The sequence below is a fragment of the Apiospora phragmitis genome (assembly GCF_038363925.1).
Source record: "Apiospora phragmitis strain CBS 135458 chromosome Unknown utg000005l:1.0-4161743.0:1.0-4166827.0, whole genome shotgun sequence".
Lineage (NCBI taxonomy): Eukaryota > Fungi > Ascomycota > Sordariomycetes > Amphisphaeriales > Apiosporaceae > Apiospora > Apiospora phragmitis.
In genome coordinates this window covers 1,698,512-1,722,995 of record NW_027117403.1, presented here as the reverse complement: position 1 = coordinate 1,722,995, position 24,484 = coordinate 1,698,512, and the positions used below count along the sequence as shown (strand labels likewise).

The 24,484-nt window shown below is 53.4% G+C and overlaps 10 protein-coding genes across 10 annotated transcripts; 5 read left to right on the top strand and 5 right to left on the bottom strand.

The window, feature by feature from the left end:
• Positions 1–431: 431 nt before the first annotated feature.
• Positions 432–1,240, bottom strand: PG994_004579 (uncharacterized protein; the record flags this gene model as incomplete). Its single annotated transcript, XM_066855988.1, has 2 exons — positions 432–935; positions 1,067–1,240. 2 exons carry the CDS (start codon positions 1,238–1,240, stop codon positions 432–434), a joined length of 678 nt encoding a protein of 225 aa, XP_066718155.1.
• A 3,464-nt stretch (positions 1,241–4,704) lies between these two features.
• Positions 4,705–5,879, top strand: PG994_004578 (uncharacterized protein; the record flags this gene model as incomplete). Its single annotated transcript, XM_066855987.1, has 2 exons — positions 4,705–4,724; positions 4,796–5,879. The coding sequence occupies 2 exons, from the start codon at positions 4,705–4,707 to the stop codon at positions 5,877–5,879; spliced, it is 1,104 nt and encodes a 367-aa protein (XP_066718154.1).
• A 1,042-nt stretch (positions 5,880–6,921) lies between these two features.
• PG994_004577 (uncharacterized protein) lies at positions 6,922–8,067 on the bottom strand (the record flags this gene model as incomplete). The annotated part of the gene is made up of 7 exons (XM_066855986.1): positions 6,922–7,212; positions 7,274–7,402; positions 7,461–7,576; positions 7,637–7,695; positions 7,766–7,788; positions 7,863–7,933; positions 8,028–8,067. The coding sequence occupies 7 exons, from the start codon at positions 8,065–8,067 to the stop codon at positions 6,922–6,924; spliced, it is 729 nt and encodes a 242-aa protein (XP_066718153.1).
• Positions 8,068–9,441: 1,374 nt separating this feature from the next.
• On the top strand, positions 9,442–10,609 carry PG994_004576 (uncharacterized protein; the record flags this gene model as incomplete). The annotated part of the gene is made up of 3 exons (XM_066855985.1): positions 9,442–9,523; positions 9,602–10,032; positions 10,112–10,609. 3 exons carry the CDS (start codon positions 9,442–9,444, stop codon positions 10,607–10,609), a joined length of 1,011 nt encoding a protein of 336 aa, XP_066718152.1.
• Positions 10,610–11,342: 733 nt separating this feature from the next.
• Positions 11,343–11,875, bottom strand: PG994_004575 (ribosomal protein P1; the record flags this gene model as incomplete). The annotated part of the gene is made up of 3 exons (XM_066855984.1): positions 11,343–11,528; positions 11,619–11,696; positions 11,807–11,875. 3 exons carry the CDS (start codon positions 11,873–11,875, stop codon positions 11,343–11,345), a joined length of 333 nt encoding a protein of 110 aa, XP_066718151.1.
• Positions 11,876–13,111: 1,236 nt separating this feature from the next.
• Positions 13,112–14,760, top strand: PG994_004574 (uncharacterized protein; the record flags this gene model as incomplete). The annotated part of the gene is made up of 6 exons (XM_066855983.1): positions 13,112–13,273; positions 13,326–13,796; positions 13,853–13,968; positions 14,073–14,286; positions 14,337–14,522; positions 14,578–14,760. 6 exons carry the CDS (start codon positions 13,112–13,114, stop codon positions 14,758–14,760), a joined length of 1,332 nt encoding a protein of 443 aa, XP_066718150.1.
• Positions 14,761–15,104: 344 nt separating this feature from the next.
• PG994_004573 (uncharacterized protein) lies at positions 15,105–15,775 on the bottom strand (the record flags this gene model as incomplete). The annotated part of the gene is made up of 4 exons (XM_066855982.1): positions 15,105–15,131; positions 15,239–15,253; positions 15,364–15,518; positions 15,595–15,775. The coding sequence occupies 4 exons, from the start codon at positions 15,773–15,775 to the stop codon at positions 15,105–15,107; spliced, it is 378 nt and encodes a 125-aa protein (XP_066718149.1).
• Positions 15,776–16,598: 823 nt separating this feature from the next.
• PG994_004572 (uncharacterized protein) lies at positions 16,599–17,825 on the bottom strand (the record flags this gene model as incomplete). Its single annotated transcript, XM_066855981.1, has 1 exon — positions 16,599–17,825. One exon carries the CDS (start codon positions 17,823–17,825, stop codon positions 16,599–16,601), a length of 1,227 nt encoding a protein of 408 aa, XP_066718148.1.
• A 1,537-nt stretch (positions 17,826–19,362) lies between these two features.
• Positions 19,363–21,484, top strand: PG994_004571 (uncharacterized protein; the record flags this gene model as incomplete). Its single annotated transcript, XM_066855980.1, has 5 exons — positions 19,363–19,486; positions 19,567–19,660; positions 19,724–19,838; positions 19,882–20,317; positions 20,373–21,484. 5 exons carry the CDS (start codon positions 19,363–19,365, stop codon positions 21,482–21,484), a joined length of 1,881 nt encoding a protein of 626 aa, XP_066718147.1.
• Positions 21,485–22,478: 994 nt separating this feature from the next.
• PG994_004570 (uncharacterized protein) lies at positions 22,479–23,888 on the top strand (the record flags this gene model as incomplete). The annotated part of the gene is made up of 3 exons (XM_066855979.1): positions 22,479–22,558; positions 22,824–23,054; positions 23,168–23,888. The coding sequence occupies 3 exons, from the start codon at positions 22,479–22,481 to the stop codon at positions 23,886–23,888; spliced, it is 1,032 nt and encodes a 343-aa protein (XP_066718146.1).
• Between the last annotated feature and the right edge of the window lie 596 nt (positions 23,889–24,484).

Genomic DNA, 24,484 nt, shown 5'->3' with positions numbered 1-24,484 from the left:
TTATAGTAATTGCAATGCCCATAAACAGATAGCGATGTGGAGTGATCATTTCATATCGTAATGGAGCTATTCAGTTTGCTCATGTTGACTTTCACAGTCAGTATTGGTCTCCAGCGACCAACCCGTAGCGTTGTTTTGAAAAAAAAGCGAAAGGACTGATTAAAAGCACATACAACCAATGCGGTCACCAGTTCAGTTTCGGTTTTGTTCGCCTTTGGAAATCCCCTCTTCGCCCCTGAAGCCGCTTTGCCCAAATTGCCATCCTCAATAATGGACAAGAGCCAAAAGAAACAGTTGCAAGATTGCCCTTAAAAACACCTGCTAGTACAAATTCAAAAAAGTAATGTCTCATCACACCACGGCCATGCGAACTATAGCAGCTTTGCTACGACCTTCATGCGTGCCTTGAGATCCGAGAGCTTCTTCGTCTCCTAGACGGCGAGCTTGCTTTTCTGCTTACTACTCTCGCCGAAGACGTCGTCCAGCAAACCGTTCCAGATACCCTTGATCATGCCCTCGCCCTGTTCCGAGTACGACGACTCGGCCGACGAGGAGGCGCTGTTCTCGTGGGCGAACTTGAGCTCGATGCCGTCCATGGTCATGCCCTCGACCTCGGTCAGGGCCGAGGGCGAGACGGTCTCGGGGTGCGCGGCGACGATGCTGATCTCGGGCATGGCCAGCGGCGCGTCGGCCGCCTCCGGGGCGTGCGTGGCCGAGTAGTTGTCGGGCAGCAGGGGCACGCGCAGGCTGCTGTTAGCGGCGGACGCCTCCATGAAGTCGAAGCTGGGCAGGAAGGTGGCGTCCACATTGCCTTGCGTGGAGGCAGCAGCCTGCGAATAAGAGGCGCTGGGGTTCAAGGTCTGCATCAGACGCATGCGCTTGGGGGGCGGGTGAGGCCGGTTGGCGGAGCGGGTGGTGAATTCACGACTGCGTCCCTGTTGGGTTGCATGCGTGTTAGTCGACTTATACTTGATATCGAGTACGACATTTCATCTCATGATTGACCAATTACTTGCACCCAAGGAAAGTGATTTGGTCATAGCCGGGAGATCATTTGACTACTTACATCCGTCTCCAAATTCCTCTCCTTGAGCAGTTCTGCATATTTGCGCATCAAAGGCGCCGTCGTCTTGGATGATGTGATTAATGTCGTCGACTTGGGCACAGCCTGAGCGTGGGTGGTGCTGATTGAACGGACAAGCTGTCGCGCGACCGGGGCAGTAAGGCGGGGACCAGCCATTTTCGGTTAGAAGCGCCGGTGTATAAGGTAAGGTAGCTTATAATTTCTAGGGGTACAACTCGGGGCCTTTGCGTGCTCTCGAGGGGACTTCTTCGGCTATCGAGTCCGAGAGAAATGACAATGATCTGGGTTATTTCCTTTTGTCCCAATGACACGGCACGGGAGGTGGAAGGAGGAGGGCTAAAGGTAGACAGAGAATGGTTTTGGGGAGAGAGGAGGCGGGAAAGTCAGAGAGCTTGGGAGAGGTAGAATGGATGAAGAGTGTTGGGGCGTCCGGAGGTCCGGGGATGGGGAGGTAGGCGTGTGAAGTATAAGTAGTACGTCGTAGGTATAGCTCAGTCATACTTGCACCCTCTCTGGACGACTAATACCTACTACAATATTACCCGACGACGCCGGGATTCCCGCTGGTCCAAAGTCAGGTCCAAGGTTATCTAGGTTAGATGGGTGGATGGATGGGTGGATGGATACATGCAGATGGAGCAATGGATGCTTATCCCTTCCCGTCTTCATAACCTAATGATGCCCGCCAAAACAGCAGATCCCAGCACTGTCCCGTTGACACACCATTCGATCATGGAGCCATCTTATGCAGCTTCTGGAGGTGTGAGAGGCATAGCTACACCTAGACCCCGCAGGGAATGCATCTAGTATTCCCATTAAGCTTCAAGACCAACCCCTGCTCGTATCATTTCCTAAGTCATTGTGCAACTGGGAACGAAGTACCCTTCACACTGTACGGGAATAGTCGAGGTGTGCTTGGGGACTGAAGTCGGGGTACATATCGTGTAGCTGCTAGTGTACAGTATCGAGTCTACTATCACTATGTTCGACACTCGCTCATCTTGGGGTATGTGATATTCACCGGAGGGCGGTGTCCGACCCCCGATCACAGTCGCCCTCCCCTCTTCTTACACTCTCATGATACTTCGGCAATGGGTTTTCTATTTTTACAAGTCTGTGTCTGGATGAAGATATGCGATCATCGTGACATCTGCCCCTCTGTTTGCGGATTGATAAACGCGCAAGAATAACCGATTGATGGGCCGGTCTCAGGAAACGTCTGAGGACTCCCAATGAGAGCAACACTGGTAGCTGGTTGACGACGACTGGGAGTCAGTGGGGTGGGGTATGGATCAACGATCCTCTGTTCTGGCTTCTGGGGCGTTTTCGCGCCGCCAGAGTTGCCAATTCGTTGAGCTTGGCTTTGCTGGCCGAATGCAGTAAAGCAGTCTCAATAGCTTCAGAGGTCGCCTGGGATTTCGGCCGGGGAGTGCACAGTACGCAGTCCCAAGTACTGCCAAAAGAGGGCATGCGTCACCCAAATACGCTCCAATTGCGCCCTCGTAATTGCCAACCCGCCCTGTAAATTCGATGCCTCGCTGTTCTTTGGTTTTGGCGGTCAGGTGCCCCGTGCAAGTCAACAAAAAACCACAATGGGAACAGGGAAAGCAATCTCTAAACCTTGTGTGGCCCTTGACCGCCAGGGCCACGCAGCGCCTCGTCGGTGTTCTACCTAGCATCTATCGTACCGCGGCAGCCAAGTTGTTCTTCCGGTAGCACAATGACCATGTTTCCCCTGAAGGACGTTTCCTCCTCCAAGCCCTCCCTTGCCTCCCGAAAAGCTTCGAGAACCTTTCCAACCGAGCTGCTGTCCCACCACGGTCGTAGTAGGTAATGACGATCGTTCATGGGTCCCTTTTTTTCCCTTCGCCATTTTTCATGTTGTTGTCCTAAGTGACTGGAGAGGTTGTCGAGTTGCTACAGTTGGCGTTGCATACGTGCACTTTGATCTGGTTGTCTCGCTTTCACTGCCGCTGGCGTTTTGTTTTAGTGAGCGCAGTAGCCAATGTGCGGGTGTCACGCGACACACCACCTTCATGCAAAACGGCTGGGGGACAAGATGGGATTCGCAGTCATCGTGGACGCGCAGCCTCCGGCATGCAACATGGCAACCCTTCCGTGCTCTGACCTCACGTATCAAGTAGCTGTGATTCCAGTCATCTACTTGGTTGCCTCCGACAGCATGCACTGCATCTAAGTGGAGGACGTGCTCCGGCAGTAAGATGGATTGCCCGCCTCAGAGTATCAGATTCCACACTGGATTCCACACTGAGTTTCAATGCTCTAGGAATACAAGAGCTGACGAACTTGCTTATTTTTGCCGGTTATGATAATTCTCCGGAGAACACGATAAACAAACAAGAGCTCGGCGGCCTCTTCAAGGCTTCGGAGCCCACCTGGATATCGGCCATTAAAGCGTAGAAGCGCTTTTGACTCAGTTTCACACCACCCGGGGCATGTCCTGTCCCGCCAAGTGCCAGCATGCAGTAGATTGAGTGCACCACGCAGCAGCAGGGTTATATGTTTTCTTGGTGTAATATTGGGAGATACTGACCCGAAGTGCCCTTCCGACTTCCTACCTGGACATCGCCATAGCCAGCAGAGGCAAAGACGAAGTAGAGTCAGCAACCGAATGCGAGGCTTAGTCGTATTACCATTCACACGCCCTCTTCAGCCCCGTATTAACACAACACTGTCCCATTACGAGAATCCTCATGGTGTACCTTCGCTCCGCGATCCCCATAACGCGTATCTATAACCAGTGGGCGTGACCGGAGTTCCGATTATCGTCTTCTTCGGCGAATAATGATACATAAGAACATGAGCGGAACGAGGTAGGTTTACCAAGCGGAACAGTCTACACGAACAGCGTCAACAACAAAGCTGGTCTGGGAGCACACTGAATCGAAGGACTGAATATAGGCATATATACAACGTTCCATGGCATGCATCATTGATGTATATCAATCATCATTTCCTCAGTCAATTGGCACCAGTTGCTTACACCTTCCAAACAAAACAAGCTGGGCTACTGGGCTCTGTCTGCTATGCAAAAAGTATGCTTACATACTCCAGACGTTAATTCAGGAACAGGAGGAAATAGCGTGGAGTAGGACCCTTAGTTTCCACTGGGGTAGGATGGACGATAAGGATAACGATAGGGAGGGGGAAGGTAGGGATGGCTGGAGGACGGGTTCCAGACCGCTCAATTGGGACTCTCTGGCCTACTGCTCAGCATGCTAGCAACAGGTAGACGAAAAGGATTAACGGCCAAGACACGACACGCACTCCACATTCTGCCAAATCGAAAGGCATTGAATTGGAAACATGGCCCGACCATGAATCTGATCAGATTGTCGCCACTCGCCGCTGATAATTCTATTCCCCCTCCTTCGTTTCCTAGGATCAAGACTATTTACAGGGCCCTCAGATTGATAAAAATTCACAATTCGTTTCGGGTGATACCAGAGTTTTTCCCAACCAACAACACTCTTCATTCTTTTCACTCACTGTTTGTGTCGTCTTTCCCTAATGAGTAAATAAGTTTGTTGCCCAACCAATCAACGACCTGAGCGTCGCGAAGAACCTGTAAACCTCGCCCCTCCCACTGTCGTCCAACAATGGCGCCTCCTTCGTCCTCGTCGACCGTGACGGCAGCCTCAACAGCCAGAGGCCCGACCGCCGAGCCGGTGCTGAAGCTCAATGGCAAAGATGCGCCCGTCACGCCCGACATCCCCCGATCGAGAACAAGGAGTACCGCGACTTCTTCTGGACCTACACCGAAGAGCCGCACCGGACCCGGCGCCTGGCCATCATCAAGGCGCACCCGGAGGTGACGAAGCTGTGCGGGCCGGAGCCCCTCACCAAGTGGGTGGTGCTGGGCGTGGTGACGCTGCAGGTCTACTGCGCCTACCTGCTGCGCAACAAGCCGTTCTTCTCGCTGCCCTTCTGGGCGCTCGCGTACGTCGTGGGCGCGACGGCCAACCAGAACCTGTTCCTGGCCATCCACGAGATCAGCCACAACCTGGCCTTCCGCAACGCGACGGCGAACCGCCTGCTGGCCATGGTGGCGAACCTGCCCATCGGCATCCCCTACTCGGCCTCGTTCCGGCCCTACCACCTGACGCACCACAAGTCGCTCGGCGTCGACGGCCTCGACACGGACCTGCCGACCGCCCTCGAGGCCATGTTCCTCGACTCCATCCTCGGCAAGGCCTTCTTCTGCACCTTCCAGATCTTCTTCTACGCCGTCCGCCCCATGACCGTCTACGCCGTGCCCTTCACCTGGGTGACGGGCTTGAACGTGCTCGTGCAGGTGACCTTCGATCTCATCATCTACTCGACCATGGGCGGCTACTCCCTGCTCTACTTCCTGCTCTCGAGCTTCCTGGCCGGGTCCCTGCACCCGCTCGCCGGCCACTTCATCGCCGAGCACTACGTCTACAGCACCATAACCCCGACCCAGCAGGACCCCACCAACCACCTGCCGATCCCCGAGACTTTCAGCTACTACGGCATCGGCAACTTCTTCACCTACAACGTCGGCCTCCACAACGAGCACCACGACTTCCCCGCCGTGCCCTGGACCCGCCTGCCCAAGCTCCACGCCCTCGCGCGCGAGTTCTACGCCGACCTGCCCCAGCACCGCTCCTGGTCCTACGTGCTCTGGCAGTTCATCTTTGACGAGAACGTCGGCATACGCTGCCGCGTCAAGCGCAAGGAGGGCGGCCGCCTCGTCGGCGTCCACGGGACCAAGAAGACGGACGATTGGAAGGATAATGAGATGGAGCCGTAAAGAATCAAAAATTCGTCGTTGTTTACAGGAGAGAGATAGGGAGGCCAAGGGGCCAGGGACTAACTAGTGTTATGTAGGTTTTGTTTACACGCAAAAGAAAAAGAACGAAAAGAGTAAGATGCTATCGTCCTCGACCTAGATGAGATGAGAGAGGAAGCTGTCTTGCCCGCCCCTATCAGAATAACATCTGTGGTGGGCGGGCTATCATTCTGGAGCTGTTGTTTCGCCAAACGACAACTAAACCTTGGTTGCCAGCATATGGCACTGGGTCTGTAGATACAAAAACTACTGGGATATAGATATAGGTCACCCTACCAAAAGTCTAACAGATCATGATTTAGAAGGAGTTTCGGACTATACCAGAAAGAAAATGGAAGACGAGAAATGCTAATGCAACATCCCTTGTAAACACAGAAAATATCATCATATATACGTAATGTTCGGTTACATGATTACAAACGTTGTGTGTGCCTGAGTACCGCTCGTAATGTTTGGATCATATTCTTATACTGCCGAAAAAAACAAACACAAAGCTATAGTTACATGAATGCTAACTCATTGCACCGAGGGGGTTCCGCAAGAGGACCATAAGTCGCAGCAGCAGCAGCAGCAAGAAGGGGGCAACGAGGAGCAATGCTTCAAATCGAGTCCTATTGGGCCGTAGGAATGTCCAAAGTCAAACACATCCTCGAAATCAAGGTGCATGGGCTTACGCATTCCGAAGGCTCCACATCAACTCACTCACTCCCCATAACTCCAGTCTGGCCCACCAGTCCCCCGTTCCTTCTATCTCACAATTGGATATCCATCCTGCGACTGTCGTCCTCGGGTGATCCTGCCGATAACAGCCTATGTTTTTCACCGAGTACGAGACCGAGCGCTCCTCATTCTATCTGGCGCCTTGGCCTAAGCCTCTTCTCTTACAACCTGCATGTCATGCTGCACCATACTTGACTGATCTAGAAGAACAGGTAGGCGAGCAGGAAGCTAAGAAGGCAAAGGATGGCAGTCATCTGGATCGGGACGCCCTCAGTACCTTGCCTCACTTGCTGGCCAAGCTGCGCAGGGGCCGACTTCTCCTCCCCAGGCCAGCCTTGCGCTGTCGAAGACCGCCCTGATCTTGCTTAAGCTGGGAGATGGTTTGTTGCGCCTTTTCCAGCTGTACCTTCAGCTCCTCGTAAGTAACGCTAGCAGCAGTCGATGCAGCAGCGGCGGCATTAGCGAGCACCGAAGGACTGCCCTCGTCGTTCTTGAAATCCTCGGACTTGTCGTCTTGACGGTAGTCGCTAGGCGAGGAGTAGGCCGGGGGCGCAATTTCAGGAGTAGCCTCGTACTACGAGTACCCTCTCGTTAGCTAGACATGTTGTAGCAAAGGGGTATTCAGGGGAACAAACTCCGTTGGATGTAGATTCGCGCTTAGGCGTCTCCAGCTGGGAAGGGCCAGCACCTGCTGTACCACGGGGAGACAAAAAGACCACACGAATCTTCTTCTCGATGACTTGCGACTTGTCGATCGAATCCCACTATCACATGTCATCAGTCAGTCGGTTCCTTGGTCTCGCCTCCAATGCCACAACTTACGATGGCTGTCAAGTTACTGAACTCCTTGTCGCCGGTAATCGGGACAGACTGAACCAGGAACTTGTCTCGGCATCTGGTGTCCAGGGGAGGCTCCTGCTTCATTGCCTGCAAGATAACTTAAGGCCAGTTAGCTGCTGTCTGGTATCACTTGTAAGACAGGTTGAAGGCTTTCGTACCTTGGACTTCAACCTCCTTGCCGGGCTCGACACGTCCGGAGTTCGGTCGCACGCAATATCTAGTGGTAGAATTGGTCAGCAACGGGCACGGCGGCCACAATTATAGGGGGGCGGTGGATCGAGTCGTACTGTTTAGGGGCAGTAGTCTTGACCTGCGATATGGATTTGTCAGCACGTATAGTTCAGCGTGAGCGGGCCACCGGGGTCACGCGATGTCGCAACGTACCTTGAAAGCAACAGGCGTGGTGTTTGGGTTTCTAATCTTTAGTACTTCCGACACCTCCACAGTGAAGGGGCCTATGTCATATTGTTAGCCACAGATTTGTGTCGCGTGCTCGATATCTGTGGTGGATGGCAGATTGTTCGGCACAGCAGATGTTAGATGACGTACGGTGGAAGCCGAGCTCCTGGGGATCGATTTCGACAGACATGGTGGGCTGTTTGGGAGAAGCGAGGAGTCGTTCAAAGCGAACAGATGTCAAATTTCGCGATTTGGGGTATATATCGACCCGACGGCAGTTGAAGAAGCCAGATAGCCGGTAAGTGCAGTTGCGCAGGTAATCGCTAAGGTTTATTGGTGTCGCAGGCTCGGGATGGTGCAGAATTGCGTTTTTGTCAGCTGTCTGGTTCGATTGTGAAAGCAGCAGACAACGAGGTTGCAGGTTGCGTTGGTTCCAAGTGGTTGGGGTTGGCGGGAAGCCACAGGGACGTAGAGGGTGATTATTAAAGTAGATACGATCGGGTCTTGTGACGATTATGAACGGATTCAATGAAGGCGCAAGATGAAGGACTGCGAATTCACAGTCAGTTGGGCAATGGATAAGTAATTCCCCTTTCCTCTTGCGTGTAGGTAGTAGGTTAGAAATGGGAGGAAAAAGAAGTTGGCCAGCCAAGTTTGTTACGACATAGCACGAGTGTCTGTCTACCCTATCTCTCCTTCTTGGTCCCGTCGGGTTGTTAGACTGGAAATCTGGTCTAATTCCATCCTTTTAGGGTACCTTATTTGGGATTGGACCCGGCCAGGGCCCTCCTCCCAATCCTCCTAGGGCCTCCCATAGACCCAAGCACCCAAAGGGGGCCCCGACTTGGTGGCTTTTGGTGCAAGCGTGTCTTTACCACGACCAATTGGGGTGCCCGTGGAGGATCCCGGCAGGCCGCGCCCCTCGCATCATTTCATCACCGACAACCCCCCAAGACAAGACCCAGAAGCACAGTGCGCTGAAGATGTGTAAGGTAGGTTATTATATCAGCCAAGCTGATCAGGCATTAATTTGAAGCGCAACAGCTGCAAGTTCTCAAGTGGTGTTTGAAATAGAGCACATACATCATACATATCATCATAGCGTACGTAGGCGTCGGGAAGCAAGCCACTCAGTGCTGTGCAAACGACGTTCCGACATGTGGCCATTATTATGGTCGCTCGTCTTTATTTCATTTGACAGCTCCAGTCAATTTTGATGTAAGTGAGCCCGCAGCCCGGTAAGGTACAAAAAGTACCCTCAGGCTACATAGTGACACCTGCACGGCCCATTCAACTTCCGTGTAGTAGTTAGCCCATCAACCCATGAAACTCCACAGACGTCCGTTGGAGGCAACTCTGTTGATGACGTTCCTTGGTGCCCTGAAAGCAACCTACCAAAGCCTGTGAATCGCCTCAGCAATCCTTAGATTTCTGGTGCATTCAACAACTACTTGATTTTTGAAAGCGTCCGATAAAACTAGATCTCCCACTGGTTTCAGTTTCAAATCCGCCATTTACATACCAAGCACATTTCACCTAGTGAGAGTCATCAGGATCGCCCGCCATGTCGTCGGATCTGGATACACTATTGGAGATGGGCTTTGACAAATCACGTGCCGAATTGGCCGTGAAGCGAACAGGAGGCCGTAAGAGAACCAACCGCGATATACATACACGCACTTGAGAAGGATGGGCGGTATTTACTGACTGGATTGCTTCGATAGTGGAAGGAGCTATCAACTGGCTGGAGAAGAACCAAGACACCCCGCTCGACGAGCTTCAAGCCGAGGATGCAGCTGGCCCCTCCGTGAACGCCGAGGCCCTTGGTGACGGTCAGGTCGCCCAGTCCATAGTCTGCAACGACTGCGGCAAGAAGTTCAGAACCCAAGAGCTGGCCGGCTTTCACGCCGAAAAGACGTACGTTAACTCACTCGCTGGCTTGCCTTCGGGCCCAAGAGTATCGCCATATATGACGCTCATCATCGCTGACTCCCTCGTATATAGTGGTCACGATGACTTTGCCGAATCAACTGAGGAACTTGCCCCCTTGACAGAGGAGGAGAGAGCCCAGCGGCTGCAGGATATGCGCGCAGCGCTCGCAGAGAAGCGCGCAAAACAAGCCCTCGTTGACAAGGAGGAGCAAAAGCGCAACGAAGTAAGCTTCTTGCTTACTATTATTGATTTCCCTATCATCGAATTTACACCACTTTCATGAAGCTCACATCATCACACAGGCAATCCGCATGAAGGCCACCAAGGAGACGCAAGATCTAAAGGAGGAGATTGCACGCAAGGAGCAGATCAAGGAGGCAGCCAAGAAGCGCCAGGAGAAGCTCGCCGACATCGAGGCCAAGAAGCGCATCAAGGCCAAGATCGAGGCCGACAAGGAGGAGCGCCGCCGCAAGGCCGAGGAGGCCAAGGCCGCCCGCGAGGGCCGTGCACCCGCTGCTGCCGCCGCACCTGCTCCGGCGGCGGCACCTGCTCCCTCTCGTCCCGCCGCCACGCACAACGAGGCACGGCTGCGGCTCCAGCTTCCCAGCGGCAACGTCATGAAGACGCTGCCGGCCGAGACGACATTGTTCGAGGTCGCCCAGATGCTGCAGACGGAGAACGACGCCACGGTCACCAAGTTCGTCATGACCTTCCCCCGCAAGACATTCGAGGGCATCGACTTTGGCAAGACGTTGAAGGAGGCCGGGCTCGTCCCGAGTGCGGCTCTGATTGTCCAGTAAAGCCCGGTCAGATCGGACAATGGATGACTGACTGGGGTGGCAATGACGATAACGAGTACATTGGGAATGGCGTTTGGCTCTTAAAGGCGGATAAGTTACTCTAAGAAAGGGCATTTGGTATGTAGTCAGGTAGGCGGCTCTTCACGTGAAAGCTACGTATCCCATCTCATACACGCGAGAGATACCAAATGCCAAGCCATCTAACTTATTGCATGTGCAAGGTAGCAGTCCAATATCATATTTGGCAGCTTGGAAAGTGTGGTCTACAAACAGCATGTCCCCAGGCAGACATCAGCTCTTTAGTTATCCAGCTTACATGTTAACCTTGTGTCATTACTAACAGCCTCGATGGTAGTGGGGACCCAGCAGTACTCGGATGGATCGAAAAGTGAAATGTCATACCATCATCATACCAGAATTCCAGGGGAGCGATGGAAGTCACATCTCACAGGGGTTGGCAGACAGCGAGCATTACAGATTTGTTTGTCATTTCTCCCCGAAGGCCATCATCAGATTAGATCTATGCGAAGAGCCAACTTTTGTCTTATCGCCTGGGGCAAGCGTCCGGATATCGTGCCCATTGCCTTCCCTTCACGCCGCACACCGAAGGAGGTGTGTTATAAGTGAAAACCCCAGAACCATGCATGATGAATGAAGTCACAAAGGGAAGAGGAGGTGGTCGTTCTTTTCGTCGTGATCGTGGTAAACGGAAAGTTCATCGTCAAGAAACCGCTTAATCGAAGAGACCGAAGCCCATATCCTCGTCGGACTCCTCCTTCTCCTCCTCCTTCTCCTCAGCCTTGGCCTCCTCAGCGGCACCACCGTCAGCGGCAGCGCCACCAGCAGCGGGGCCAGCAGCGGCACCACCACCGGAGCCGATGGCAGAGAGGATCTCCTTGATGTCCTTGCCCTCAAGAGCCTGTAGAGCGCCAGAGGTTAGCATCATAAAATCCCCAGTCCACAATCGTCCAATTCGCATTTATTCGCAGTGGGGGGTTGTGGCTCGTACCTTGGCGAACAGAGAGGTCCAGATGGGCTCAATATCGACGACGTTGGCAGCCTTGATCAAGGTCTGCAGCTTGTCGGCCTGTAGAAATAATGCAATGTCAGTCGCTCAGTCCTCGCTACCAGTTCTCGTAGGCATATCGGTTTTTTGTTTCCTTTGGGCGCAATTTGGTGGGTGGATTTCGGGCTTACAGTGACGGGGACGTCCTCATCGGCGAGGATGAGCGCCGCGTAGGACGAAGCCAGCTCAGCGGTAGACATTGTGAAATGTGAGGTTGTTGGTGAGGTGGGCAGAAAAGGTGTGTGTTGAGAGTTGCAATTCTGCTTGCTGGCGCTGATGGGCTGGTTTTGCGATTTACGACTCCGATGTCAGAGGTCACTTTTCGGGATGGAGACTAGCACTGGACAATTTTGAGAAAGAGGGTCGAACAACCCTAAGCGGGCATGAAAGTGCATTTGCTTGTGGCCGGAGCTTCGGGCAAACGATGTTGCAGCTGACAGAAGCTGGAGTGGGGCTGATGAATTACGGCTTTTTCTGATTGGGTGCAGACCTTCCAGATCTTGTGAGCGAATAAGAAGCCCCGGGCGGTTTCACTAGACCCCGCGCGACCATTGCCATGATTAGCATTAGCACTTCGCACGCCTTATCCTGCCCAGCCTGGGCAATTCAGCATCTTTTGAATTCGCTAGGTTGCCCGGCTTCTTAACTAGGATGTTGAGTGCAATAGCAAAGCTGGCTGCTCTATCATCATCATTGCCCCACCTGATGGCTTAACTTCCCCGCCTTCCCATGCGATAGATAGAGTAATGACAGTTGTTCGGGTCCAGTCTCTACTGGAAGAATTCCGAACTGCCCGAATCAACATATAACCTATCGGGCAACGGGAAGCAGCGGGCAGGAGCAGGAGCCAATCAATCAGAAGGGTAGCAACAGGAGTGCAGATGTCAAGTCGCGGAATCCAATACCAAGACCCCGTGCAGCTTGCCTAGAAGACCCAGACTATCCCAAACTATTGCCATCGTGAACATTCTCGTACTTTATTAGTAGTCCTGATCATCCAATCTCTACTCCACCCTGAAGCTCCAGGCAGACCCCCCCCCTAGCTTCGAGCAGATTGGCTACTTGTTCCTCCCCCACGTAAGGACATCTAAACATCACTCTACATACAACGTCTCTCCAAATCCACGTCATTGGACACTCTTATGCACAGCCTGGCTTACTGCAGCTGATCCTCATAAACCACCACCACCATCATATAGGTATCCCTTTTCTAGAGAAGTTGAAACGGCCCACGCGCCTTGCAATCTACCTGATTAGTCCTCGCGTCCTGCATACAGAGTACGCTACTGCGAAGAGGGACTGTGAAACTTTCTCCCGGCATCATCTGCATTATTGTTTGCTCGCTCTTTGTCAAATCGGTGAAAGCATTCTACGAACAACAATTCCGTCTTAAGCCGAAACTCTCTCGAGTTCGAGTCTATATCCCGACACAGACCATGGAAACGCCCAAGGTTCCCGCCCCCAGAGATGAGGGCGAGAAGCGCATCCTAGCTGAGCTCATGTCAATCCGCGATCAACTGCAGTTGCGGAAGCTCGACCGGACAACCTACGTCCGCACCCAAGATGTCATGGTGTTGTATGAAAAGACTATCGAGCAGGTGCGCCAGCTTAACTTGGTAAGGACAGGCAAGAAGTCGGAAGAAAACCAAGGTAAACGCCTTCCCCGAGCCTCCCACAGAATGGCCCCTTCTCGGGTATTGCGGCTGTACACTAACATGGGTGTTTCTGGCAGTTGATCGGGTCGTTGACAGTTGTTTTCAACTTCTGTCCTTGTTCTTCATGACGATTGGGCGCAACAACGAGGCACCGGCAGCGTACTCACTCACATCGACCATCAAGCGTTTACTCGACCACCTAGACGAAGCGAACCTCTTCTCGGCGAAGGATCTAGCCAGCATCGAACATACACTAGAGCGACTATCCAAGATAGTCAACGATACCAAGACCAAGGAGCCAGCACCGTTTCTCGAGGCTCTACTCTCCAGCCGGATTGATCGTTGCCGGGAGACCCTAGACGTGCTGAAGCAGAGGTTAAAGGAGTACGACGAAGCTATCATCCCAACACATGAGAGGCTGGTCTCCATCTTGCGCCAGATGGCTGCCATCAACACCAAACCCAAGGTACCTCAGCAATTCTAATCTTGTGTCGAAACATGCTCTGACCCACCCCTTCGCAGTTCAAGCCAGAGGATATAAACAAGCTACGGACGCAGCTGAAGGAAATAGAATCGCAAATGGTAGACGGTCATTTTGTTGGCCAAAGGGCAAGCCTTTGGCAAGAAGTGAGCAAGTCGTATCTTTACTTGAGCGCTGCCAAACGTACAGCGACATAGTACTGGAGAAGTCAGTGTAGTCCAACCGACTTTTCTTTTTGAACCGCAACTGACAATATTCCAGGGGAGGCCAATTCCCAGAGGCGTGGAAGTTCGTATATAATACGTTAACTGGCATACGCAATGAGCTCGACAAATTGTCTCTCACTCAGGCCTGGTCTCTGCGTGAAACCGACCTCTACGACTACCAACGACAGCTTGACAAGATTGACGAAAACCGGGTCGATGGAAACTGGGTCGACGCAAAGGGGCAACCTGCCGATCTTTATGTGCAACGTGTAGGTGGTACAAGCATGAGTGTAGCTGTGCGATTACTGACAGGCCGCAGACCTTGCTCTACCTTATCCGGCGAAGCTATGGCTACATTTATCATCTAATGATTTCGTCTGAGCCGGTTTCGGAGGCCTTGCTGCCTATCTACAATCAACTTCAGACACTGAAACGCTGTTTAATAGAAGTCCAGAATAATGGAGGCGTCTCAAGCGTGAGAGAGCTTTATCCATATAGCATGAAGGTATGTGGTGTTCCGTGACGTTCCAGGTTTATTTGCTAACCTTTTGGCTTCTTAGCTCAATTCTATCGACAACCTTCGAGTTGATGGGAAGTTCATGGTCAGCGGTGATATCCCAGAAGGCCAAGGGAGTGTATCCGAATTGCTTTCCCAATGCTACGATCTGAACTATGAACTGAGGGTTGCGGCTGAAGAGATGGCCGAACAAGAGAATCCTGATAGTAAGGACGAGAATGAGTAACTTCGGCAAGAGTAAGGGGTCACGAGAGCGTGGGCAATATGCGGATGTCGTTCCCCGCTCACAGGTAGTCGTTGCACGATGCGCGCCTACCTTTATGATACTACACAGTATCATCGGCGATTGAAGACAGTCACTTCATTCTAGCGTTTGCATTTCCGATATCATGGGAGGTTGGGAGTCACTGGATGCGCCTCACAAAATCGAGGGAACGGTCTTGGGAATTGGCAGTATTCCTGATATAATCAGTGTATGAATGATATCCATACCCCATAATTCCATTCCCGGCAGCGTGGATTTGGACATAATAAAACTTATTCAGAGATGAAAGCCATGGCTACCGTGTCTCAGGGGTACCGGAACGCGAGCTTGACCTGTGTGCAGAAGTTAGTAGGCGCTTCTAATATTCTTCAAGGCTCACCCATTTCCGATTCAGGTTGGAGGTTGGAGGGACAGGCGGCCCTTCTGCCGTCTAACTTACAGGCCATATCTGAGCCTAGATATAAGTGTTAGCAACTGGTTTCCTCAAAAGAAAGGGCTGGCTATTAATCGTAGAACGATGGGCGTGGGATGAGATGGTGGGTAGACAAGTTTCTTAATACATACCTTTTCCATGTCCCACACACCGCTCGTGGTGTATATGTCTTTCTCGAGCAGTGCTCTGACTTCCTCCACGGACTCGGCAACCATTACCACGGTGCTGCCAGCGAAGTCCCATTTCGTGGGATCAACGCCCTGAGGCACCGCGCCGAGAGCCGCGCCTGTTGTGTGTTTCAGTCTGCTGTCATCCACGAAGATCAATGAGAAAAAGAACGAAGAGGAAAAAAGCTCACTCACCACCCATCTTCATGGTGCCGGACTCGATGTGCTTCGTGAGCCCCTCAAAGTGCTTGGGCCGCACCTCCAGCCGCTTGGCCTGCATCCCGGGCTTGTCCGGGATCACGACGAGGAACTCGAACTTGCCCGGCGGTGGCGCCGTGATGGCCGGTTTCGCTGGTGCTGCTGATGATGACGACATGGCGCGGCGTGATACGAAACGGCTGTTGCTACTACGACTACTACTCCAGCTGGTAGTGAAGAAAGGGAGTAGAGAGAATGACGGGGTGAAGGTTCGAATACCAGATGAGTGGAACGTCGATGTGGTGTACACTAGGCGGCGTGGGGTAATACCGATGAGAGATCTGGGGGTGAAGAAGCGATGGGGCGCTGCCGTCATTGGAGAAGGAGGCATGACGAGCGGGACGGGATAAATCGAGGCTTTATATACATGCGATCATTTGAGCTGGATGAAGGAGGGGCCGCACCAATCGTGTATGTAAGCTTAGCTGTTGCTTATAGGGCGTACGACCGGGGCGTTTGAATAAGATCGGTGTTTTACTCCGCGGCTGGAGAGCTTCCACCTTGTGATCAATTGCTTGAGCCGAAGAAGGCCCACTCCACTACTCCTCGCTCTCTTTTGTTTTGCGAGGACCCCCCGCCCTCTATCCGCTTTGGGGGTGCCGGTTGCTCCCGATAGGCCCCCGAGATATTGACTTCCACTTTATGTACGTATGCGGGTGGTAGGGATCAGGGCAGTTCAGAAAAACGCAATCTTGATTCCAATCGGACTCCTGTTTTTAATGTAGATTTGATTCGGAGCTGTCTCTGGAAACATACCTGCGGGCTTTCAACAAAAGCCCTGAAGCGAGTAGGATGCCGCAGTCCTATTGAAGACAAATATATGATACATTCACCAGAGTAAGGTGCATAGTACGGCATTGCATATGTATGAGATTCTATGAGTGTAGCATCAACCAACTACCTGTTGTACGTGGGAGTAAATCCGGCTGGCAAATCGCCCGTCAGGCTGGGATCTTCTCGAGGATGGCGAAGAACAGCGGCCCCCATCTTCCTCCACTCGGGTGATCAGGCAGCACGATCCAGCCATGTTTTGTCCGCTCCGCCCAGCTGTCTAGCATCTCTTCTTCTTCCCGCACGACCCGAACATCCCACTTGATCCCGAGCTTCTTCCTGTCCTTCTGCACGGGCTCCCGGCCCTTCTCAACGACCCCGTCGTTCTCTTCGCAGCTGAGCGAGCACGTGGCGTAGACGACCCGCCCGCCGACCTTCACGGCGCGGAGCGCCGTCATGAGCAGCGCGGCCTGGACCTTGGCCGTCTTCTTGGACTGCCCCGAGCGCCAGAGCGCCATCTCGTCAGCGATCCGGCCCGCCTGCCGCGCCCGCACGTGCGCGTGCAGTACATGCCGCTCGCTCGAGCACGGCGCGTCGAGCAGCACCTTGTCGTAGCCCCCCGCGCGGCGGGGCAGCGAGAAGGTGGCCAGCGGGTCGGCGCCGTCCAGTTTCAGGACCTTCACGTCGCCCCGCTGGAGGAGCGCCGCGGGCAGGTATGCTTCCAGGTTGGCCGCCAGGCGCTTGTGGCGCGCGCTGTCCACCTCGTTGCTGTGCAGGCAGCCGCCCGCCAGGGTGGGCGCGTCCGGGTGGGCGCGTCCGGGTTGTCGATGGTGGGCAGGCGGAGGAGCTGCGCCAGCGCGAGGCTCTTGCCGCCGGGCGCGGCGCAGAGGTCCAGGACCTTGTCGCACGGGACTGGGTTGAGTAAGCGGACGGGGGAGGAGCGACACGGCATCCAGATTCCAGTGTGTCATTAGCCCCTTGGAGCCATCCTGGGCTATAGTCACCTTGGGGGGCGGGAAGGGCTCATCAGCAGAGACGGGATGCTGCTGTTGCTGCTGGGAGGCGTCTACAACTAGGTCACCTCTCTTGTATGCAATCAGGCGCGGCGGTTGTTGGTTCACTGTAGAGGTGGGTGAGGCTGAACCTTTGCCGTCGGGAGGAGGGAAGAAGTCAATCGCCTGTAGGTTCTCCCTGTCATCATCGGTGAACACGCCGCCGTTAGGGATTTCAGCTGCCTGGTATCTGTTCACAAGCATGGCATATCTCGTGTTCTTCAGTAAGGCAGGACGCAATGAGTTTTTCCACCGTTCCTCGCCGTACTGTGCAGCATAGGTGCGGTCAAAGGAGTGCTCTGCGGCCTCGACCAGCTTGAGCTGGGCTTTGGTTAGGCCAGGCATGTTGTCGGAACGAATGAACGAACGAACGTATGACTGTTTTGCCACCGCCTGGCCACCGTTTGTTTACCCAAGAAACTGACCTGATAGCGAAGGGGAAGAAGGAAAGAAAACGAAAAAGAAAAAGAATATATTTGTCACCAAAATACGAGGTCTAGATGAGGGCAGGTTAGTATTACCCGAGCATAGAGCAAGCTGAGGTCATGTATTAGTGCGCTGTTGGGTCAGGTAAGATGTGACGTGCCCTGGAGTTGTGCGAATTGATTGAACGTTGGGTTGATTGCAGTGCCGAGAACTTCGATTGGCGGCGTCCAGCTGTCGCCGATCCGACAGCATGTTTGGGTACCTACCTGGCTTCTACTCGGATAAGTCAATCGGTGACACCGTTTGTAGCAAATACTCTTCGCCCTCACTTCGTGCCGCCAATATGCGTGCGACCTTGCACGTGGAATATGGCCCTGATTAGAACAGCAGTGGATAAACCTCGTGTTGTCCTGGGGATAATATTGCGCACGACAACCTCTTAAGCAGTGAAGGTATACTCGCATTCAAGGTTCGTCTGTATATACTAGTGCATATCTATTTCTGGTTCTACTTTAGGTTCCCTGGACTTAAAATCCAGGACAACGGTTCGTCCAGTCTACATGGATGTTATTACTGGTGCATTGCATGGAATTAAGGTTATTTGACCGACAGACTTACATAGAGGGAGCTGTTGCTATAATTTGACTGCTTGTACTACGTAATTATAAAGCCCGATAGATAGGCATAGCCCTATAAGCCCATGTAATTGCCCGTACCATGTCTTTGTTTCTTAAGCGCCCTTGCCCGCGGCGGAGTCTCTTGCTCAGGACTCGGCTTTGGTCATTTTATTTATCGGGTAGATGGGCATTATCCGAATAGGTATGTAGACATCCCGCTGCTACATATGTATGGGCTCTCACTGGCTTGGCTTAGCGAGCTGGGTATTACAGTACATTACACTGGCCGATGACGTGCACACCAGCCATGGCTGTGAAGATGGTGTTAGTGGATCAAACAGCCATCCTAGTGCACGGCTGGTCCTGACTCCGAGCAGGGTGAAGCGGCCATTAGTGTCTCCAGTCTGACAAAGCCCTCATTAATGACAAAGGGTGAAAAAAAAGACGGCTGAGCCAACAATGAATGCATGGCTGGCCGCATTGAGCTACTGCGAACCGGCGCAACGTAGCTTGGGATCCCGGGGATGGAGCTCGCTCCAAACCTTGCCGCCTCCCTTCCCCTTTCTGGGGAGGCGAATGGCTATGTATGTTGCTTTTTCTCTCTTCCTCTTGCGCTCATGAAGCTCATAGGATCGACCCGCATCAAGTCCCAGTGTAACTTGAAACACGGAACCGGTGGACACCCCTAAAAGTTGTCGTCGTTCCGTCTCGAATGCGACACACCAGCTGGCCGTTTTCTCTGGTTTTCGACATTCTCCCTTTATTTCACTTTCTCGTTATTCACTTAGTAGCTAGTTTGGGCGAGAAAAGCCATTGGTTCTCTTCTCCCCCCCCCCAAGATGGCATCGTCGTTTCTGTTGCTGTTCCTCGCAGCTATAGGGTACGGCGTATATCGCTACGTCTCTGCCCTGGCAGGGAATGTCGCTAAAGCGAAGCGCACCGGGCTTCCCTACCATGTAGTTCGTGAGTTCTATCTTCGCGCGCACGCAGGGGTGGCCTAGCAGCCCATTCGGAAGAAAACTGACCTCTCCTGAAATATACAGCTTTTAGTCCCCACAGTCCCATTGCGCAGATGTTTCCTTTCTGGAAGCGCCTGTTCATGCTGCTACCCCGCAAATATTGGGAAGATGTGATGCCGTATGTTATATACACCTGGTCAATCACATATACTTATATCGTGTTATATACTGACATTTGCAGGGTCTTGATGCCGGATTGGCATTTCCGGGACAACTACCGGGTGTTTGAGAAACTGGGCGATGTATTCTTAGTCGCCTGCCCTGACAAACTCATCCTTTACACCGCCAACGCTGAGGTGATCCATCAAGTCACATCCAAGCGCGAGGCTTTCCCCCAAGCCGGTCCAGGTCTATAAGATTCTGTCCCTGTACGGCGAAAGCGTCCTCGCGACGGAGGGAGCCGTATGGAAGAACCACAGGAAGGTCACCGCCGCCTCCTTCAACGAGAAGAATGCCGCGCTCGTGTTCGCCGAGTCGATCAAGCAGACGCAGGGGATGATCGACCAGTGGCTGGGGGCCGACGGCCAAGGAAACAGAACCATCAAGACGGTGGAGCACGACACCATGGCCCTCATGTTGCACATTATCGGCTATGTCGGCTTCGGGCTCCGACTGCTTTGGCCGGGGCAGTCGCTGCCACCGGATGCGGATGCCCGGCAAGCCAAATATGCCGCCTTGGAGCCACCCGCAGGACATACCCTCAACTTCACGCAATCTCTGGAGATGACGTTGGAGAAGATCCTGCTTCTCCTCCTCACACCCAGGTGGTTGTTGAGTAAGTCGAAATTGTGAAAATCGTTTACGAACGAGGCTGACGTTTTATCAACTAGAGCATCTCCCTTTCAAGGCTACTAAAGTCGCTGCCGAAGCAGAAGACAATTTTGTCAAGTATCTAGACGAATTCCTACATGACAAGATTGACGACGTCAAGAACGGCGACAAAGAAATCGGAATGGATATCATGGGGCAGCTTGCCAGGACAAGCTACGGCGAGGACACGACTTCGAAAAAGGGCAGCAAACTTCCCAAGCTGTCGGACAGTGAAATTACCGGCAACGCGTTCATTATGATCGTCGCCGGACACGAGACGACTGCTAATACAATACACTTCCTGCTGCTGGAGCTGGCGAACAACCCTGCGGCCCGAGAACTCCTGCAGCGGGATATCGCCAACATCTTCGGCGACACGGATCCGCGTTCGTGGGATTACGAATCGAGCGTCAACGCTCTGATGGCCTCCATGGCGGGAGCTTGCATGAACGAGATGTTGCGGATGATGCCGCCCGTCGTGGACATTCCGAAGGAGGTCGCGAGCAACGACCAGGTGATCGTCAAGGACGGCGAGAAATACCACCTACCAAAAGACATGCACATTGGCCTGGTGGCCACAGCCGTCCAGCGCAACCCGCGCTACTGGCCCACGAAGCCGAGCAAGGTCGCGGGCCACGACGGCGACAGCGACATCCACGACTTCGTGCCCGAGCGGTGGTACCGGAAGGCGGAGGAGGGCGTCGACGGCGATAATACCGACAGCGCGGAAGTCGAGGGCGCGGACACGGAGAACTACGGCGGGTTCGAGGGCCCCGACACGAGCGCGCAGCTGTTCCGCCCCGTGCGGGGGTCCTACATCCCCTTCTCGGACGGGGCGCGGTCGTGCCTGGGCCGGCGGCTCGCGCAGGTCGAGCTCATCTCGGCCCTCAGCGTCATCTTCCAGAGGTACAGCCTCGAGCTCGCGGTCGACGAGTGGGCGAGCGACGCCGAGGTCGAGGCCATGGACCGGACGCGGCGCGCCGCGGTCTACCGGAAGGCGCAGGACAGCTCGCGCAAGGTGATCGCGAGCGCGTCCAGCTTGCTGACGCTAAAGCTACACGGGAACAAATTCGTTCCGATCCGGCTCGTGCCTAAGGGGCAGGAGAGGTTTGTGGACCGGATGGATTCATGATAGAAGAGAGCGAGCATCTTGGAAGTTCGGATAGAAAAAAAACAAGATCTACGTAACTTTAATTGATTGCATCATCCTATATCGATAAGGGACTGAACATCCAGTTAGGGTAGCATCGACTTGATAGACTTTAATGCTAATGTAACTATATAAGGTTGGAGTAGGCAGGTCAGATATACTTGCCGAGCAATTACCTGCTCATGTGATGAAAGGTTGTGTCAACATGTCTCAGTCGCTCCAGTGATTCCATTTCCAACAATCGCAAGTTCTCCATCCTGTCTCCCACTTTGGCATAGGCTTCTTTTGTTTGCGATGAACAAGTCGATACATGTCAACTCTACATGTATGTAACAATGATGCATTTTAGGCAAAGGAAAGACTGCAACGCTGATTAAGAATGTACTGTTGGTCCCCTGCATGGGCAGGTGTTGACCAAAGGGTGCAATTCGCAAAGCTTCAGGCTTTCGGGACCCCTCTTTTGGTCCCCTGACAAGCAGCAGGTGTGGAGGATCTGCGCTTGCTTGCCGGTGCTAAAGAGTCTCTAGAGAAAGTGGAGGGAGGTGAGCTGTCTGGAGCCACCCAAACTCGGCGGATTTGCTGTCGTGGGGCACGCCAGCAGTGCCAAGCACCAACGCCCAATCCCATCACCAAACCGGCGAACCTCCCCCCAGCTTTTCGCCTGCTTGCCCCCAAATCAACACTGACTGACACGAAAGCCCGCCCGGGGCAGAAAACATAAACAACACCCCTCCACTTATTGCCTGCCTACTAGCCTTCCCGTTCCTGTCCCTACTACACCCCGAACGCACTGCACACCCCCTTGATCAAGTATACACACCTATCAAGTCTTTTCTCCATCAGCATCTCTCCCCCAGTTCATCACGAACCAATCTGCTATATTCTTTCAAGAACCATTGCATCTTGGTCGCCGCTGTCACGCGACCATAGTTATACCAGTTACCATATATTTTTCTCCCTTCCCAAGCTCTTCGCAATGTCCGGCGCGAACAGCTGGCTGCAGCGGCAGCGAAAGGCAGAGCTCGTAGAGCTCGCGCAACAATCGGGACTTACAAAGTACGTATACACGCGATAGATTGACTTGCGCCTTGCTGTTACTTCATCTACTCTCGAGTTTTGGAATAGTTTTTCTCGCGTTTTTACTTTCTTTCTTCAATTGTGACGCGATCTGAAGCTCCCACCTTTGTCGTCATCAAAGCTATCCTCCCCTCTGCTTTGGAATGCGGGCCCGTTGCACCACGAGGAAATCTCGTGGCGGCACCTCACCTGGACACTAGAACTCGCGACGCAAGGCACGTGCTGACTCAACTCTATCATGTAGCTATGAATCCTTCAAGAAGGCCGAGCTGGAGCTCGCCCTGGACGAATACCTTGCAGAAAACTCGACACAGTTCATGGCCGACCCCAAGTTCGCGCCGTACTTCTCGAGTCGCAACAGGGCGGCCGGGTCGCCCATCAAGAGGGATTTAGACGACAAGCCCCGCGTCAGTAAGCGAAGACTCACCAAAGCGATTGAAGAGAGGCCTACGATCGCGCCCCTGCCCGCGACTGAGTAAGTTACCGTCTTAAAAGCCAGCGCGTTGTCCAGAAGCTCCCTCCGTTCGCGGGGCCTGGCACGCGTCGGGATCCGCAGCACGCGCGCGTTTTACTAACAACATTGGTCAGATCGTCGGAGGAGGAGCCCGAGGCCATCTCTACAGCCGTCGCCCACACGCCGGCCCGTGCCCTCTCCCTTGCGAGCCGCATTCCGTTGCCCGCCACACCGGCTGATGTCGTGGACGCTGTCGACCGCTCGACCCTCGCCGTGAGGAACCGCGTCTCGTCCATCTACAAGGAGTCTGGCGTCACGGAAGCAACTCACGCTACGCGCGAATACCTGTCCTCTGTAAACGCTGTGATGGCCCTCGTCTCGATCTTCGAGCTATACTTCTTGCGACACGAGGTGCTGCCAGATCGCTATGCGTTCACCATTCCCGCTATCCAACTCCTCGGTACCAAGGACTATCCTGTTATGGTCCCGGATCTGTTCCTGCTCTTGACCGCGTCTTTCTGGTCGCCTGCCTTCCTATGGGCCTGCACCAGCGCCATTCTCCCTACTCTGTTCGGTTACTTTTTCAACCTGTCTGTGAATCATCAGTCTGGTCGTCGCACCAGCCGCCAAGCGAACCCTTCTCCTGACTACACTGTCGACCCGATGACCTTCAGCATTGTGAAAGCCCTGCTCTCCTTTGTGGTCTATGGACAGAACGTCACTTTTGGCGGCTGGTTCGACCAAGAATCGATTGCGCGAGTCAACGGCGCAGTCTACGGTGGCTGGAAAGGTGTCTTGGTCGGCACCGCCGTCACAGGTCTCTTCAGCGTCTACGATGCTGTCCTGAAGAAGTAGATGTGAAATCCCTATCCCGGGAAGAATATTATCGTATCCACGCGGTCTATCGATGCGCAAACCATCGAGCAAGTTCTACCGCGGTACTATTGGGTGAATCGAACCTCTCCTCGCGATTGCCCGCCCCCAGGCAACATACAACAACAGCAACATATCCTATCAAACCTGCCATCTGGGCAGTCTGCTCAGCAAGCTAGATGGCATTTTTAGCCTCTGAGCTATCCGATTCATGACCTCGAGGACGGCGCTAGGTGGCGTTTTTTTGGCTTTCTTGTCACCCTGATACCAGCCTTTTCCTCTGGCCCCTTGTTTTTGCTCCCCACCTTGGACTTCTCGGTATACACAGCATCCTATCGAGCCTCCTTGAGGGTGGTGAAATGCGGATGCTTATCCTACCAAGTTTCTAGCGTGAAGTGTTTTTGAAATCTTTGTTTACTTTCGAACTCCAGGTAGATCATCTGGCAGCGGTGGTTATAGTATATGTTTGGGTATATATTTTAGGACTGTGATATAAACGTGCAGTCTATGGTCGGTTGTTCTATAGGGTCAGGCAAGGTGCTACCCCCTTTTCCAGTGTTTATAGTAGCGATTGGGGA